Below are 17,365 nucleotides of genomic sequence, written 5' to 3' on the forward strand. Positions count from 1 at the left end.
TTTGGTTTTTTGTTTATTGTTTTTGCCTACAGGGCTCCACAGAGAGCTGCAACACCACCACAGAAGATGAGGACCTCAAAGGTAGGTGCTGGCCCCTTGCTGGGGAAAGGATGCCAGCAGTGTCCCCAGTACCTTGGCTTCGGTGGAACACCTGCCTTTCCTGCCCCCAGAACTGAGATTGGTGGCTCCTCATACCCAGAGGAGGGCTCGGCATAAAGTTACTGTCCATGGGCCAAGATATGAGGTGCCTGTCTGTTGTGGCTGGGCTAGGCAAGAGGTGTCTCTTCTTTGACCCCAAGTCTGGTGTAGCTAAATTAGAGCTGTTTCTGAGCCTGCCTAGGGCTAGGGCTCAGAGGACTGTTCCTGTTGCTGATAACAATGTGACATCCCCGAAGAGGGATACCTTTGAGTCCCTGCAGAAGTAGCCCACAAATGTCATGAGTCATTAGTAGGATGACCAGTTGTCTTAGTTTCCCCAGGACTGAGGTGATTTCCAAGATGTGGAACTTTATGTTTTAAAACTGGAACAGGCCTAGGCTCATTGGGATGAGTTAGTCACTCTCGCCTCAAAGCCTTGGCATGAATAATGGAGTCAGGACCACATTTCGCTATGTCCTAGTGACGCTGTAAGGACCACCAGCCTAAGTGTGAGCCTGGCCAAAGTGCCAGGAGATGTGGGAGGGTGCGGTAGGCCAGACCACTGGGAATCTCTGTCCTGCTCTTTGGTTTGGCCTCCTGGAATTGTTCCCTTTGCCTTCAGAAAGGGACCTTAGGCCAGGCTTTCAGAAAAGATTGAGGAATGTTGCAGGACAGAGCTGAGAGAGTATGGCCACGGGTAATGAGGGGGCAGCAAACCTTTGGTAACCCCAAAAATACAAAGCATAAACGTGTAAGGCAGCAAAGAACAGCAGCGCGGGGCTGCTGGGGTGAAGGTCAGGTCAGATCAATTCTGGCAGTGCTGGCAGAGTACACAGCTTCTTCACTGCTGGGCTCTTGACCATGTAGCCTAGCCCCCTAGAACATCTTCCCTGGGAGCAGGGCCCCTTGTACATGCTGTTTGAAAGCTCCTCTGGAAGCCACAAGCCCAGGTCTGTGCACTCTCCTGGGGTCCTTGGCTGGGAGGCCTCTCTTGCAGAGGTGGCGGCGTGGGATGTGGTCCAGTGTCCACAGCAGCCCGAGGCCTCGCCTTGCCCCGGCTCTGCAGTGCCACGGGCTCGGGTCCTGGTTGGCTTGCTCGCTCACCTGCCTTGTTCTGTTTGTTTTGGCTGCTCTGCCTTGCCCTGCCCTGCCCTGGCTGGCTAGCTGCCCCGCTCCGCACTGGGAATGGCAGCTCGGTGCCTGAAGGACGGAGCTCCCGGGACAGAACAGCCCCCTCTGCAGGCATGCAGCCCCAGCCTTCTCTCTGCTCCTCAGCCAGTAAGTGTGAGGGAGGCACAATCTGGCTTCCATTCCCTGGCTCCTCCTGAAGCCCCACAGGGATTGCCCCCAGAGCTGGCAGCCCAGCCCAGCTGTCCCTTTTAGTAAGCTTTGGGCGCTTGGCCTCTGCTGGGTGGGAGAGCTGATCGGAGGCGTTGTTAACCAGGCAGGGGCCCCTGAGACCAGGGCCCAAAGACATAAAGAGGGGGTGGAAGAACATCGCATGGTGGGAAGGAGCAGAAAGTCATGGGATGTGCAGTGGGCCGTACCTCAGCACCGAGCCAGGACGAAAGGCCGAGTCAGAAGTCAGGTCAGAGGCGGTGGGAGCCGGGGTGAGGGTGAAGATTGCAATAGCTGAGAAATCGTTTCGGGAAATGGATTTCCCTGAGGCTCAGTCTATCATATTAAGAGCAATGGGCTTGGGTGAGACAGACCTGAGTTTGAATCCCAGCTGCTCTACTTTAAAAAACATGTGAAGTAGATGAGACCTCCCAGAGCTTGTTTCCTAATCTATAAAGTGGGAATAAAATGGCCTCTACCTCATAGCACTGTTATGAGAAATAAATGAGGTAGTAGGATGTCTTGATAGGATGCCTTACTGGGTTAATGATAGCTCATATTTATATTTTTAGTTGTGTCTGTGTAGAGTATGCCTTTGTTTCTTTTCCACCTACTACCTATCTTTTTAGAGTTTCTAAACACAGTTCCTCTTCACCCATAGGCCCCCAGTCACGTCCTGCAGACGGGCGTGGTGGGATTGGAGGAGGTGTGTGTGTCTGTGTGTGTGCGCGCGTTCCCATCTCTAGAAAGTGGATAGAGCTCGATGGTTTCCCTCACCTGCTGCTTATTCACCTGAGGGTGCTGATGGCTGTGGGGGTCCCCTCCTGGCTGTACCTTTGGATGTGTGCCCTCTCCCAGCTGTGCCCTGGGCTCTGCTGTCCTAATGCTCACGTTTGCCTTGCAGCCTCTCAACCCTGTGAGGCGAGGCTTGTAGCCAGGGTCAGCCTAGGGTTCTGATCAGGGCTGGCCTGAGCTCAGTCCAAGCCCTCCCTTACCCTGGCAGCACCCTCTGCTAATGGTGGCGCTCCCTGTATGGAATCTGTCCATGAGTACAGGGTGTCACCAGCAGTTCCTTGGACTGGGATGGGTAGGGCTCTGAGGGCACCAACTCTGCCTGCCTGTCAGTCTGTGCCTTGTCTTGGTTTTCCTGATGGACACATCCTGGCATGAGAGATGATAGATTTACAGCTTTTCCAAGACTTGTCCAGGGTAAACGGAGCTGCCTTTCTGGTTAGAGGCTTCATTTCTTTTGTTGTTGCTGTTGTTTTGTTTTGTTTTGTTTTTTAAAGGTCTGGGATAGAACCCAGAAATTGAGATTTTTTTCTTTTTTTTAAAGATTTAGTTTATTTTTAGAGAAAACGAGGGAGAGAGAGAGGGAGAGAAACATCAATGTGTGGTTGCCTAGCGCACCACCCCCAACAAATGGGGATTTAGCCCACAACCTAGACATGTGCCCTGACTGAGAATCGAACTGGCGACCCTTTGGTTTGCAGGCCAGCACTTAATCCACGGAGCCACACCAGCCAGGCCCTGGTGAGAGGCTTCATTTAAAAAGAATGTTTCTCGTTCTAAGATACTTTATCCCAGAAAAGCCCTGTGGAGGAGATGAGCAGGGTGAAGAGAATTAAACATCCACCTTAGGGCTCTGTTCATCATTTTGGAGCCTGCATCCCTGTCTAGATTCAGCTCTCAGGCTGGCTCTTGCCCAGGGCTAGGTTCTGGACCACTGAGTGAGAGCTGGCGGGTGGGGAGCATGGTACTTCAGATCTGATTGAGCCCCTTCAGGTGAGAGACATAAGCAGGTGATGGAAACAGCCTTATGAGGAGATGCTTCTTAGAGAAGCTGACCGTGTTGGAGGTGGGATGCACAGACTCTGGACGGAGTATTCATGATACGCCAGGCTCCTCAGCAGTTAAAAGCAAGAGTGTTTTTTGCATCCTGGTTGTTGATGGAGAGGGAGACAAAGGTCAGAGAACCAGAACAAATGTGTGGGCTTCAGGAGGAGGGTGTCATTAGTTCTACAGACAACAGAGGAGGGATGGAGAAAAAGGTGGGCTCGCTCTTCATGCAAAGGGCCTTAAAGACAGAAAAGAGGCATGTCTTTGTCAAAGAGATCACAGGGGGTTCTTGAAGGGCTGGGGTGGGCTCTCCATCACTTGGGAGCTCCCCAGTTCCACACAGGTAAATTGCTCGATTTTTCCCCCCACAGTGCGAAAACAGGAGATCATTAAGATCACAGAACAACTGATCGAGGCCATTAACAATGGAGATTTTGAGGCCTACACGTGAGTAGAGACCCAATTCCTTGTGACTCAAGTTTCTCAAGGCCTTTTCCTCCTCCCCAAAAGCAACTAGGACCCTGGGGAAAGGGAAGACTGGGCTTTGGGCACAATGTGTGAGTTAAACACCCAGAATTGCAGGTAGGCACCCTATGAGCCTGCCTGAGGTGTGCGGGCACTGGGCTGAAAGGACAGGGCCAAGAGGTTCAGCCAGCAGACCCCCAAGATCGTAGCCATCTCATCCGGCCTAGCCCACAGCTTACCTGCGGGACAGACACCACTGATGAGGGAGAAAGACGAGTAACTCCCATAGAAGACTAACAGGCTACTTTTTTTTTTCCTGCAGGAAAATTTGTGATCCAGGCCTCACCTCCTTTGAGCCCGAAGCCCTTGGTAACCTCGTGGAGGGAATGGATTTCCATAAGTTTTACTTTGAGAATCGTGAGTGGGTTCGTGCTGCTGATATACTCCTGCCTGCCCCTTCACCTCCTTTGCCTCTGTCCCTGCTCACGCTCTCGTCTTCCCGGTTGCCTGCTTTTCCCTTATTTGACCTGCCTGCCGCACCCTGGTCTGTGCGCTTGCCTCCTCATGCCCTGAGAATGGTCTTAGACGGCACCTTTGAAGACCCTGCTCCAGGACGCCACGTTGCCCCTTCATTCTGCAACTGCCTCATGGCCGTGCTGGTTGCCACAGTCAGGGTCACTGTATTTCTTTACGCCTCATCTCTTTCTAAGATGATTGGAAACCATTTGAGATGAGGCTGTGACGATCTCAGCAAATAATAGTGAAGCTCGGTGTCTACAGATGTCACAGCAGAGGAAATTAAAGCCAGAATGAGAATGCGCAAGGAAGTCACAGGGCACTGTTGGTGCCTTGTGAGAGCGGAAGTTATAGCAAGGGTCTTCCTGAATATGGAGGGAGACAGGAGTCCTGGCTGGGGGGTGTACACTAGACAGTTCATGGAAGTCCCAGGGGATAAGAAACTGAACATTCACCTTATACCATCTCTCTCTCCACTCTCTAAGACCCGCCCCCCCCCCTTTATTTTAAGCTTTTCTTTCCACTTTACCCTGGGCTTTCCCCATTATGGCTTACATTTTATTTTGCTATTGTTTTCTCTGCTAACTACATCTCTGTATCTCAGTTACAAATGTAAACCCTAGGCGATCTAAGTAATTCTATTATCCAGAAGCAATTCCAGAGTTTATAGAAACTCTAGGGAAGGTTTCATGTTGCCCCTATCTACCATTTGAATTGAACTAAGATGTGAATCTCAATAAAAGGAACACAATTCACAGTGTTTGCTGATAATGGCAATCTTTTGACTTTCCCCCAGAGGATCCTGGGAGCCCTAGGAATATCCTGAGCTTGGCGCTTTGATGATTCTATTTTTAGACTTTTTTTTTTAATCACAGATCAATTTTGAATATTTTTAAGTTCTTGATTTTGCTCTACAGCCCTAATTAGGGATAAGCTAATACTTATAAACCCTAAACATCAGCCTAGCAGAGTAGAAAGATCATAGGCTTTAGTAAGATGACCCTGATCTCAAATGTTGTATGTGATTTGGGGAACTTACTTAACCTCCTTGAACCTGTTTCCTTGTCTTATAAAAAAGAAAATAGGATCAACCAAAGAACACAGCTTGTGCATGTAAGACACCCAGCACAATGTCTGATTAAATTAGCTGCCATTATCATTGTTCTCCACCTTTCCCTTCCTTTTGGATAACTGAGACTAATGTGATGAAGTTTCCTGGCCTCTGGAAGGTGTATGGGGGGCCTTGGAGACTCCCAGAATGGTTGCTGGAGAGAGGGTGAGACTTGGAAGTGCAGGCTGGGAGGAGAATGTCGGTGCCCAGGTCTGATGCCCTCCTACCTACCCCAACCCGCCCTGCCCCCTGCAGTCTTATCCAAGAACAGCAAGCCCATTCATACCACCATCCTGAACCCACATGTCCACGTGATCGGAGAGGACGCAGCTTGCATCGCCTATATCCGCCTCACCCAGTACATCGATGGCCAGGGCCGGCCTCGAACCAGCCAGTCGGAGGAGACCCGGGTCTGGCACCGCCGGGATGGCAAGTGGCTCAATGTCCACTATCACTGTTCAGGGGCCCCTGCTGCACCGCTGCAGTGAGCTCAGCCACAGGTGCACCTGGTTGGGGGGGTGGGGAGGGGCTGGGACGGGTGGGGTCAGAGGAGGAAGAGTTGGTTGAGAGTTGGCATTGGGGGAATAGATGTGGGCCACCCTAGAGGAAGGGCTAGACTGTGCTAGACTGTGCTTATAACAAGTTACTCTCTTAAATCAGACAGACTTCAGTCTAGCTCCAGGACTCCAAATTGGGTTTCTTCCTTGCCCTAAGCCTCGGTTTTCTTAGCCATCAAAAAGAGGGAAAGAATGGTGCCTATCTCATTAAGTTCTGATAATTATATGACGTACTTATAAGTAAAGCATTTAGTAAGTGCTCAGCAAACTTGAGGTGTTGTTATACTTAAATACTAGCTTCTGCCCCATCCTCTACCTTCTCAGGCAGACTTGGCCATGTGTGAAGTGTGTTTAAGTCCCTGGAACTCATCTGTGTGTTTATTGTTCTCTCTTCTGTTACCATGTCTGTCCTGTTTGACAGGGGCATTAGGAGATCCCAACTGGAGGTCGAACCTTTGCAGCCAGTGGCTCTGGAGGGCCTGAGCGACAGCGAGCGGCAGTCCTGTTCGTTTGAGGTTTAAAACAATTAAATTACAAAGCGGCAGCAGCCAATGCACGCCCCTGCATGCAGCCCTCCCGCCCGCCCTTCGTGTCTGTCTCTGCTGTACTGAGGTGTTTTTTACATTTAAGGGGGAAAAAAAAGAAAAAAGATTGTTTTAAAAAAAAAAAGGAATCCATACCATGATGCGTTTTAAAACCACCAATAGCCCTTGGGCTGGCAAGAAGGCAGGAGTTTGTGCGATGGCCATCCTGGCATGAGCAGCGGGGCACACTCACCAGCCCTGAAGAGGTGAGCCTGGCCTCAGGCCTCCATGGACTTAGGAGACCAGGCAAGAACTCTGACAAAACTTTGGGGGCCGTGATGTGATTGCAGCCTCTGAGGTGGCCTGCCTGCCCCAGGTCTAGGAATGGACTTCTTCAGAATTTGCATAGGCACCTAGAATGAGGCTGATGAGAACACCACAGCCATCAGACCTACTTGGGAGAATGCGCAGAGCTCCCAGCCTTCTGTGGAGGAAGCTGAGAAGCTGTGGCCTCAGGACTAAGGGCCCGGATGTTGCTGTACTGTTTCACTTAGCATAGAAGGGAAGAGAATTGGTGCTGCAGAAGTGTGTCCGCTACGAAGCCGATGAGAAGCCTCGTGTTAGTCTGACATGTACTCACTTACTCATCCATTTCTATAGGATGCACAATGCACGTGGGCCCTGATATTAAGGCCCAATCCCTGCAGAGGGAAAGGGGGAGGGGTTGCACTTTGCTTCGTGTTTGTTTTCTTATAACTTAGCAAGAGGAGAGCCAGACCCTGGTCAGGGCTCCCTTTGCCGCCTTTGGCAGTTCTGTTTCTGTGCTGATTTGGACCATCTTTGTCTTGCCTTTTCATGGTGGTGGTCCCGTGCTGACCCTCATCTGGGCCTGGGCCCTCTGCCAAGTGCCCCTGTGGGATGGGAGGAGTGAGGCAGCGGGATTGAGTTGATGGTTGTCTCTATGCATTCAGGCTGCCCTGATGGCTGTCTCCCTTCTTACTATTCCCCTGCTGCACGTCCATCTCTTCCTGTTTTTGAGATTGACCCAACTGCTTTGGCAAGAAGAAGAGGTATCCTCTTTAAGAGGTCTCTTTACTGACCAACTGAAGTATAGACTTACTGCTGGACAATCTGCATGGGCATCACCCCCACCACCACCACCTGCATGTACCCAAAAGAGGTATCCAGAGCCAAGACTCCTACTTACATTCATTGTCCCTCTCTGTGCTCAAGGAGTTCCATTCCAGGAGGGAAATATCTATACTCTAAGCAGATAGCAGAGAAGATAATGGAGGAGCAATTGGTCATGACCTTGGTTTCCCCAAAACAACTGTGCAAACTTCTCTGCGCAAATATTTGCACTATTGGGGGGGAAAGGTAGGTAGACTCCAGCTGCCTGGACTACCTTCAGGAGGCAAAGCTACAGGTTGACCTTGGAGCCAGCTGAGAAGAGAGCAAACTCACAGGTGCTGGTGCTTGGATTTAGCCAGGCTCCTCCGAGCACCTCATGCATGCCCCAGCCCCTGGGCCCTGGCCCTTTCCTTTCCTGCAGCCTGCAGTACCAGCACGCAGACACCTTCACCACAGGGTTTGGTTTTGCTGGCTTGAAGACAAATGGTCTTAGAGTTCATTAAGACCCATAGCTTCATATGGCTGCTCCAGCCCCACTTCTTAGCATTCTTACTCCTCTTCTGGGGCTAATGTCAGCATCTATAGTCAATAGACTATTAAAAAAAAAAAAAAAAATCACCTTTTAAACAGGAAATGGAAGGCATTTGATGCAGAATTTTTGCATGATGACATAGAAATAATTTAAAAATAGTGTTTGTTCTGAATGTTGGTAGACCCTTCATAGCTTTGTTACAATGAAACCTTGAACTGAAGATATTTAATAAAATAACCTTTAAACCGTCCATTGTGTTATGCTGTTGGAGGCTTAGATTTTAGATTTTAGCAATCTGAGTTAACAAGGCTTCAGATGGAGAGATGTACCTTCCCCCACTCCCTTTGGGCCCATTTTGGAATGAAACTTCATAAACTCATCAGCCTCCACCCAGTTCACCGGGCTGGAGGCGAGTTTGGGGTGGGGAGAAAGGGTTTGGGCCCTTAGCTGCTGGGTTAGGGGTCTCGCCCCGCCCTCGGGCCTGCGCCAAGGGCCTCCCCTTCCCGCCCCCTTCCACCTATCAGTGGGCCGGGCCGGCTCCCCCTCCGCAGGGCTGAGTGGATCAGCCCGTACCCTGGGCCCGCCCCTTCTTGGTGAGCCGAGGCGCCCGACGCTCGGCAGACTGTGCCAAGCTGTAGGGAGGAGGGGGTGCCCTCTGCGGGTGGGGCTCAGAGCCCGCCGTCTCGGAGGCCGAGGCTGGGCTGATCACTGCAGAAGACCGTCCGGCCACCCGGCATCGCGGCAGATTACCTGGCCCACGGGCGGCGGGAACCCTAGCGGACACCGCGAGCAGCAGCGCGCCGCCTCCCCCCGGTGGGAGCAGTGGTTGGGCCCGGCTGCAGCGGAGCTTTCGCTCGGAGATGGCGGAGCTGCCGTGTCGCGGCCCGAGGCCCCGAAAGCAGGGAAGCCGGGCAGCCCCGGGACGCGGCGGAGCCCGGGGACAGCGGGGACGCCGCCCAGTCCGCCGGGTGAGCCACCCTTGAGGATACCACCCCACAAGCGGTCACCCGCAGTTCTCTCCTCACAGACTTTACCTGTTATCCCCATAACCACCCACAGGGTCGTCGCGGGCGGCCCCTCAACGCGGCCCTGCGCGCCCCTCGCCCCGTGTCCCTTCCACTAGCCTCCCCCATAGCGGCTTCACTCCCTCAGCTCTACCCCACAGTTCAGGGCTTCTCCCCACCTCGGTTCTCCCAGCCCAATGCTGCCTCGTTATCCCAGACTCTTCTGTGCGCACCCCTTGCCCTTTCCCCTTTAATGCTCCACATCCGGCGCTCTCCTCATATCCACCTGTGACCCCATATTCCCTTCCAGCAGGGTCCCTCCGTCTGTGACCCGACGTACCAGCCCCCCGTGCCCGTGTCGCCACCCGGTACCCCTTCCTCCCATAGCTTCTGCTTCTCTTCCAGCGCGGAGCCCCTACCCCCGCCTTCCCCAGGCTCTGTCACTAGTGCTGTCCTCCAGCCCAGGCCTGGATGACTCTTTTGGTTTCTCCTTCAAAAACCTCGCACTGCTGCTCACACGTAAAGCACCGCCCTCACCCCGTGTTCCTACTCCCATATGCATCACCCCACACCACACCCGACGCCAGTGGCTCCCTCAGCATCCCTTCCCTAAACATTGCTGTTTCTTCTAGGTATGAAGGTAAAATGCATTGGTTGAGAGCATGGGCTATGGAGCTTGGCAGGCCTGACTTTGAATCCCAGTTCCTCCACTGACTGAGCTGTGTGATCCTGGGCAAGTTACTAAGCTTCTCTGAACTTCAAATTACACATGTAGAATGGAGATAACAGTAGTATCTACCTCTTAGGGCTGGTGTGAGCATTAAATATATGGAAAGCTCTTAGAAGAACATCTGGCAAAGAGTAAACTCTCAATAAATGTTGACTATTTTATTATACTTAATTCGCCCCAAATGTCCACCCCCCCCCTGCCCCCACACCTTGACTTCTCACTATTGTGTTTTCTCCACGGAGTTTTCTCTAATTCTTAGGATTTACCCCTTTCCCTCATCATTTTGATCCTCTCCCAGTTCTCTTTTCATGTCAATTACCAGTAGAGTTACCCAGGCCAAAGCTGAACTATTCTTAAATCATCTCTCTCGATCCTGAAAGACCCTCTCTCTCCGAATCACCTGAAATGTTAATGCCTGCGAGTGGGTAGCTGAGAGGAATTGGCAGCCACTGGCCTTACTAAGAGTAGTTAAGATGGGGAAAGCTACATAAAGCTTCTAGAAGCAGTCGATCTATTTAAGAAAAAAGTCTCCAAACTTAGGTATCCTTAAAACTGGCTTCCATTCACACTGATGTGCTCTTTTCTCTCTCTCTTACTGGTTGAATATGACTTATTTCTCCCTCTCATCCAGCCCCACTCAATTTTCTCTTTTTTTATAACAGGACTCAATTCCTCATGTCTTTCCAGGCTAGCTGAGGTCTTCTTCTGAGCTGTCAGTTGATGAGCGTATAGTACCACCTGGGCTAAGTTAGGAAGGAGAACTGGGATGGATAGGGAAAGAGACTCTGAACTCAGCTCTCTGGCTTTTCTTAGGTCTCAGTGATTTGACCCATATAGGGCTACATTTTTATCATCTCTTCTGACACTGGCATAAGTGGGGTGAAAGGCAGAGGATAAGCAATTTTTCACAAGCAGTGAAAAAGATACTCCCCAACTTCTGGGTTTGGAAGCTAATAGAATGATTAGCTAGCACCATTTCTCTTTTCTCTTGAACTCCCCCACCATGGTGTCTACCTGACTGCAAGTTTGTTAATGCTGTTAGCCTGTGGTATTGGCTTTGATTGATGAAGAAGATTAACAGGCTCATGAGTTTCTTTTTATCTGATATTTCGTTGGAGCATGGGACTCCTGGGGCTTTCTGTTCATTCCTCACAAGACCAGAGCTCCTGCTGATTGGCCAACTGCTTGGTCATGGGCTGGGAACTCCTTTCAGAGTAGGTTCATTTTCAGCTTCCTGAGCTGTTTGGCTTCTTGTTGATGGGAGAGTTGTTCTTTCCAGCCCTTGAATATGCTTTTCCAGCTTGAGCTTAGCTCAGGGAGGAGAATTTATACAGTATTCTGAGAAGAGGAACAATCTATGAGGTTAAAGTATGAGACTCAGATTGTGTTGTTCTTCTGCAGGAACTTTGTTTTTTTGGAGAACAAATCACCCTGTGATGAGCAGAAGGTAAGAGGATGGGGTGAAGAGGGTAACGGATTAATGACACAGTTTCAAAGGAAGAAATAATCCATCAATTTTCCTGTCTTACAGATAGGAAGGGCAGAGATTGTGGACTTTGCTGACCTCTGATGTGAGGAGCTCGAACAGGACCAAGGGTGGAGCCTGTCTGGATTTGCATCCTAAAGCTATGGGCCAGGGGGCCATGGTGACCTGACAAAAATGGACTCTGTCCAGTTGCCCCCTGTTGCCCCTTCTACCTCCCCTACTCTACTCTAAGGGAACTTGTCTCAACCTCTTCAGGGAATTGACCCTGAGGGAATCCCTTTTCCCTATTTTCCTATGCTTCCACCCTCCCAAAAGAGCCCTAATCTGTAGAACTCCTACCTCCCATCCCTTGAGGTAGTCCCCATCCCTGCCTCCCCTCCCCCGCCATGCTCAAGCTGTGGAAGGTGGTACGCCCAGCTCGGCAGCTGGAACTGCATCGCCTCATACTGTTGCTAATCGCTTTCAGTCTGGGCTCCATGGGCTTCCTGGCTTACTACGTATCTACCAGCCCCAAGGCCAAGGAACCCTTGCCCTTACCCTTGGGAGACTGCAGCAGTAGCGGGGCAGCTGGCCCTGGCCCTGTACAGCCTCCAGTCCCACCTCGGCCTCCCAGACCTCCAGAGACAGCTCGAACTGAACCTGTGGTCCTTGTGTTTGTGGAGAGCGCATACTCACAGCTGGGGCAGGAGATTGTGGCTATCTTGGAGTCTAGTCGTTTTCGTTATAGCACTGAGCTGGCACCTGGCCGAGGGGACATGCCCACACTGACTGATCATACCCGTGGCCGCTATGTCTTGGTCATTTATGAGAACCTGCTCAAGTATGTCAACCTGGATGCCTGGAGTCGAGAACTGCTAGACCGTTACTGTGTGGAGTATGGTGTGGGCATCATTGGCTTTTTCCGAGCCCATGAGCATAGCCTACTAAGTGCCCAGCTCAAGGGCTTTCCCCTTTTTCTGTACTCAAACCTGGGGCTCCGGGACTACCAAGTGAATCCTTCTGCCCCTCTACTGCATCTCACACGCCCTAGCCGCCTGGAGCCTGGACCATTGCCTGGTGATGACTGGACCATTTTTCAATCCAATCATAGCACATATGAACCAGTGCTTCTTGCCAGCCTTCAATCTGCTGAGCCGCCTGTGCCAGGACCAGTGCCTCGCCGGGCGCGGCTTCCCACTGTGGTACAGGACCTGGGGCTTCATGATGGCATCCAGCGGGTGCTCTTTGGCCATGGCCTTTCCTTTTGGCTCCACAAACTTATTTTTGTTGATGCTGTTGCGTACCTCACTGGCAAGCGCCTTTGCCTGGACCTTGACCGCTACATCTTGGTAGACATTGATGACATCTTTGTGGGCAAGGAAGGTACCCGCATGAAGGTGGCTGATGTTGAGGTCAGTCTTTTTCCTTAGAAATTGTTTCAAGCTCTAGCCTATCAGACTCCCTTCCTTGATTCTGAGCTTGCCATAGGTATACTCTCTGCTCTTTCTGGGTGGGAAGAACACTACCCATTTTTCTCCTGCTCAATCTGTTATCTCCTGATTTCTTGTGTTCCTGCTACTCTTCCCAGGCTCTGTTGACCACCCAGAACAAACTCAGGACCTTAGTCCCCAACTTCACCTTCAACTTGGGCTTCTCGGGCAAGTTTTATCATACTGGTGAGCTTATTCCCCTGCTCCTTCAGCATATCAACCTAGTGTGATCTGTGTCTTCACTGTCCCACCTTCCTGGGTAGACAAGTTGGAGAAAAGGGGCAAGATTTGGGGTGAGAATGCTGTGAGGAGCTAGTAGTGGGTATGAATTTTAGTTAGCATGGGTGGCTAGAGGGCAAGGTGGCAAGGAGGCAGAAGGGCAGTCCTAGATGGGCAAAGGTCCCAAAGATGGAAGGTGATCAGTGTTGTTACAGAACAAAGGAGGGCACAGGGACTAACTGGCTGTGTTCAGTGGTCAGTGTGTGGTCATAGGGACAGAGGAGGAGGATGCAGGGGACGACATGCTGCTGAAGCACCGCAAAGAGTTCTGGTGGTTCCCCCACATGTGGAGCCACATGCAGCCACACCTGTTCCACAATCGCTCCGTGCTGGCTGACCAAATGAGGCTCAACAAACAGTTTGCTTTGGTGAGAGTCCTGGATCTCCTCCCCATACATTCCCACAGATAATGCTTTCTTTTCAACCTTCCCTTCAATGGGGTACCCTTTCCATTTTTCTTTCTGTGGAGGCATCCCCACCCTTTACCCTTTATTCCCCAAACCTCACCAGGTCCTGGTGAGAGTCTATGCCATTCCCAGGAGCATGGGATTCCCACGGATCTGGGGTATGCTGTGGCTCCCCACCACTCGGGCGTGTACCCCGTTCACACGCAACTCTACGAGGCCTGGAAATCTGTGTGGGGCATCCAGGTGACCAGCACTGAGGAGTACCCCCATCTCCGCCCTGCCCGCTACCGCCGTGGCTTCATTCACAATGGTATTATGGTAAGAAATTTGCAATGCAAACCTGAACTCCCACATTTTGACAGCCTCCAACCTGTGGTGGTGTATGTTCTCTTAACTGCTAGTCCAGTTCATCCATGTAGCGGGGGTAAGAGAGTGAAAAGTCACAATGCACATAGCAAGTGTTTTATTACTGTAACTTAAAACTGAGTCCTGCACAAACCCAGGGAATACTAATGCCTCCGGACTTTTGTGCTTCATCTACTCCTCATTTTACCTTTAAAATCTCATCTATTTCTGTTTCTTCTTTTCCCTCCAGGTGCTGCCACGGCAAACATGTGGCCTCTTCACTCACACAATCTTCTATAATGAGTATCCTGGAGGTTCTCATGAACTAGATCGGAGCATCCGAGGTGGAGAGCTCTTTCTGACAGTGCTGCTTAATCCGGTAAGGTGCCAATAGGAAGGGCTAGAAGATTGTAGAGCCAAAGCCATTGCAGGCTGGGACCTTTGCTTAAAAGCTTGATTCTGAGGTGGGTAGGCTCTCCAACTCTGACATGCAGGCATCCCCTTGCAGATCAGCATATTTATGACCCATCTCTCGAATTATGGAAATGATCGACTGGGCCTGTACACCTTTGAGAGCCTGGTGCGCTTCCTCCAGTGCTGGACACGGCTCCGCCTGCAAACCCTTCCTCCTGTCCCTCTTGCACGAAAGTACTTTGAACTCTTCCCTCAAGAGCGAAGCCCCCTTTGGCAGGTATGGGTGGAACTCAGGCTGACCAGCACATGATAGGGATGTGCGTTGAAGAAGAAATAGGCCCTGATTCTTGGCTTCACCTTCAGAATCCCTGTGATGACAAGAGGCACAAAGATATCTGGTCCAAGGAGAAAACCTGTGATCGGCTCCCCAAGTTCCTCATTGTGGGACCCCAGAAGACAGGTGAACCATCCTTAGCCAATTTCCCTTGCCCTGCCTTAAACCTAAAGGATTGTTGGGCTAAGGAACTCCCTCCTCATACCCACCCCACTTTAAGCTAGTCTCTTGAGACAGTGATTCTTAACCCTGGTTGTATATCAGAATCATCTATGGAGTTTTTGTTTTAAAAGGTCCAAAAGTGGCCCTGACCAGGTAGCACAGTTTGTTGGAGCATCATCTTGATACCCCAGGATTGTGGGTTCAGTCCCCAGTTGGCTCATACAAGAACCAAACAATGAGTGCATCAATAAGTGGAGCAACAGATCAGTGTTTCTCTCTCTCCATTCTTCTTTTTCTCTAAAATCAATAAATAAAAAAAATAAAAGATCCACAAGTGATTCTGATGTAATCAAGGCTGAGAACCACTACTTGAACTTTTCCTGGGGACTCAGAATTTCCTTCTCTTGCTCTGGTTTGGCCAGAAGGGATTTTACAACCCAGAGTGGTTATCGTCTCACCTCCTTCAGGCTCATGTTGAGCTAGCTTCTCTCCCACAATGGCTGGACTTTCTTTTCTGTTTAGGGACCACAGCTATTCATTTCTTCCTGAGCCTGCACCCAGCTGTGACCAGCAGCTTCCCTAGCCCGAGCACCTTTGAGGAAATTCAGTTCTTCAATGGCCCTAATTACCACAAGGGCATTGACTGGTGAGACTGCTTGGGATGCTTCTCAGAGGAACACTTCCTTCCCTCAAAATACCCTATTCCAGATTCTACTGCACAGACATCTGGCCCCTTCATTCTACCTCTTTTCTGTGCTACTTCCTAGGTACATGGACTTCTTCCCTGTCCCTTCCAATGCGAGCACTGACTTTCTGTTTGAAAAAAGTGCCACCTACTTTGACTCAGAAGTTGTACCACGGCGCGGTGCTGCCCTCCTACCACGAGCCAAGATCATTACTGTGCTCATCAACCCTGCCGACAGGGCCTACTCTTGGTACCAGGTGAGCCTGAAGCTAGGGACACATAAGGGCTTAAAGAGGGGAGGTGGTGACTGCTAGAGAGAGAGCAAAGAATAAGGGTAGGGAAATTAAACTAGTGTCTTGGGGAGGGTTGCCTGTGCTACCTGTTCACCAGACCAAGAGTAGGGCCAAATTATTCTGTCAAATCACCAATCCCTTCTTTTCCTATTCCTTTCAGCACCAGCGAGCCCATGGAGACCCAGCTGCTCTGAACTATACTTTCTACCAGGTGATTTCAGCCTCCTCCCAGGCCCCTCTGGCACTTCGTTCCTTGCAAAACCGCTGTCTTGTCCCTGGCTACTATTCTACCCATCTACAACGCTGGCTGAGTTACTACCCCTCTGGACAGGTATAATCCCCCAATAGCCCTCACCGGGGTCCCGCTTACCCTCCTTTTTCCTTCAGCCCAGAGGCTTCTAAGAAATACAACAGTAACCATATCCCTGTCCCTAGCTGCTGATTATGGATGGGGAAGAGCTGCGTACCAACCCAGCCGCTTCAATGGAGAGCATCCAGAAGTTCCTGGGTATCACACCCTTTCTGAACTACACACGGACCCTCAGGTGGGAGAGCATGACCCAGGAGAGGAGGACCATGGGGAAAATGGGGAAGCAGGTTGGCTCTGTCTGTCGGGAAGGGACATGAATTTACCCTCTCAAAGAGAGACGTGGGTCCCTGTGGGCTGGGAGACATAGTGTACATTTCTGGGCTTGAGTTCCTTTTCTCCCTGCCCCTTAATGGCCTCTTCCTGTTGAGCAGGTTTGATGAAGATAAGGGATTCTGGTGCCAGGGACTTGGAGGTGGTAAGACTCGCTGTCTAGGCAAGAGCAAAGGTCGGAGGTACCCAAATATGGACACTGAGGTATGTAAATTCTGGGGCAGGTTATACCTCTCCACCTCTAAGACCTGATTCTGTGTCCTACTCCTTACTGTTTCTGCCTTTATTTGTCTCCTATCAGTCCCGCCTTTTCCTTACGGATTTTTTCCGGAACCACAATTTGGAGCTGTCAAAGCTCCTGAGCCAGCTTGGACAGCCAATGCCCTCATGGCTTCGGGAAGAACTGCAGCATTCCAGTCTGGGCTGATGTCCCAGCCTCCGTACCAGCAAAAAAAGCCCACTTTCCTAAGGGGCAAGCCCAGAGCAGAGCCCACAAGGGGAATCTGATTGGCTGCCCCCCACCCCACCCCTTCTACCTCAGTGGCCCCCAGGTCTGGAATGGCTGAGAAGGGAAAGACATCCCTTTCCTATTGCTCTGAGGTCTGATAAAGGGGCTTCCCTTCATACCCTACATTATGGTACTAGCCACCTTTGACCCATGGTCTTGGAAGGTGGGGAGGAATTAGAGGCAGGGTCTAAAGGAACATATTAATCAAATTATTTCCCTCTTCATCCCCAGAGTGTAGCTATACCTGGCTACGGGAGGGACCCCTTACTGTGGGATTAATGGGATCTACCTGTGGCCCGGCCTCCCTAATGTCATTCACATTGAATGCGGATGAGGTCCGACAGTGGCTCATAGAGCTGAGTATGAGCCCTAGCTGTGGGCTAGAAATGTCCTTAATAAACATCCTTATTTTTCTGTTTTGTCTACCTCACTGAAGTGGGAAAAATATATAATAAAGC

General features: G+C 50.9%; 2 protein-coding genes across 25 annotated transcripts in view; both read left to right on the top strand.

The window, feature by feature from the left end:
• CAMK2G (calcium/calmodulin dependent protein kinase II gamma) overlaps nt 1-8,401 on the top strand; it is a 55,315-nt gene extending 46,914 nt beyond the window's left edge. For 12 of the 24 annotated variants that reach the window (XM_054572556.1, XM_054572559.1, XM_054572557.1 and 9 more), the window contains 6 exons: nt 33-81; nt 1,303-1,416; nt 3,687-3,762; nt 4,103-4,197; nt 5,663-5,907; nt 6,386-8,401. In XM_054572556.1, the coding sequence (XP_054428531.1) occupies nt 33-81; nt 1,303-1,416; nt 3,687-3,762; nt 4,103-4,197; nt 5,663-5,895 (567 nt within the window). In that variant the 3' untranslated portion in view covers nt 5,896-5,907; nt 6,386-8,401. Of the gene's footprint in view, nt 1-32; nt 82-1,302; nt 1,417-3,686; nt 3,763-4,102; nt 4,198-5,662; nt 5,908-6,385 lie in introns of those variants that run through there. The other 12 variants (XM_054572562.1, XM_054572567.1, XM_054572568.1 and 9 more) reach the window with 3 other exon arrangements.
• Nucleotides 8,402-11,094: 2,693 nt separating this feature from the next.
• NDST2 (N-deacetylase and N-sulfotransferase 2) lies at nt 11,095-17,353 on the top strand. Its single transcript, XM_054572555.1, has 14 exons — nt 11,095-11,332; nt 11,417-12,762; nt 12,939-13,026; nt 13,333-13,487; nt 13,659-13,844; nt 14,122-14,250; nt 14,380-14,562; nt 14,649-14,745; nt 15,304-15,427; nt 15,549-15,723; nt 15,920-16,090; nt 16,195-16,304; nt 16,501-16,603; nt 16,701-17,353. The coding sequence occupies exons 2-14, from the start codon at nt 11,758-11,760 to the stop codon at nt 16,824-16,826; spliced, it is 2,652 nt and encodes an 883-aa protein (XP_054428530.1). The 5' UTR covers nt 11,095-11,332; nt 11,417-11,757; the 3' UTR covers nt 16,827-17,353.
• Nucleotides 17,354-17,365: the final 12 nt, after the last annotated feature.

This window comes from Pteronotus mesoamericanus, unplaced genomic scaffold (assembly GCF_021234165.1).
Source record: "Pteronotus mesoamericanus isolate MK-2021 breed Mesoamerican mustached bat unplaced genomic scaffold, CSHL_Meso_final contig_24, whole genome shotgun sequence".
Classification (NCBI taxonomy): Eukaryota; Metazoa; Chordata; class Mammalia; order Chiroptera; family Mormoopidae; genus Pteronotus; species Pteronotus mesoamericanus.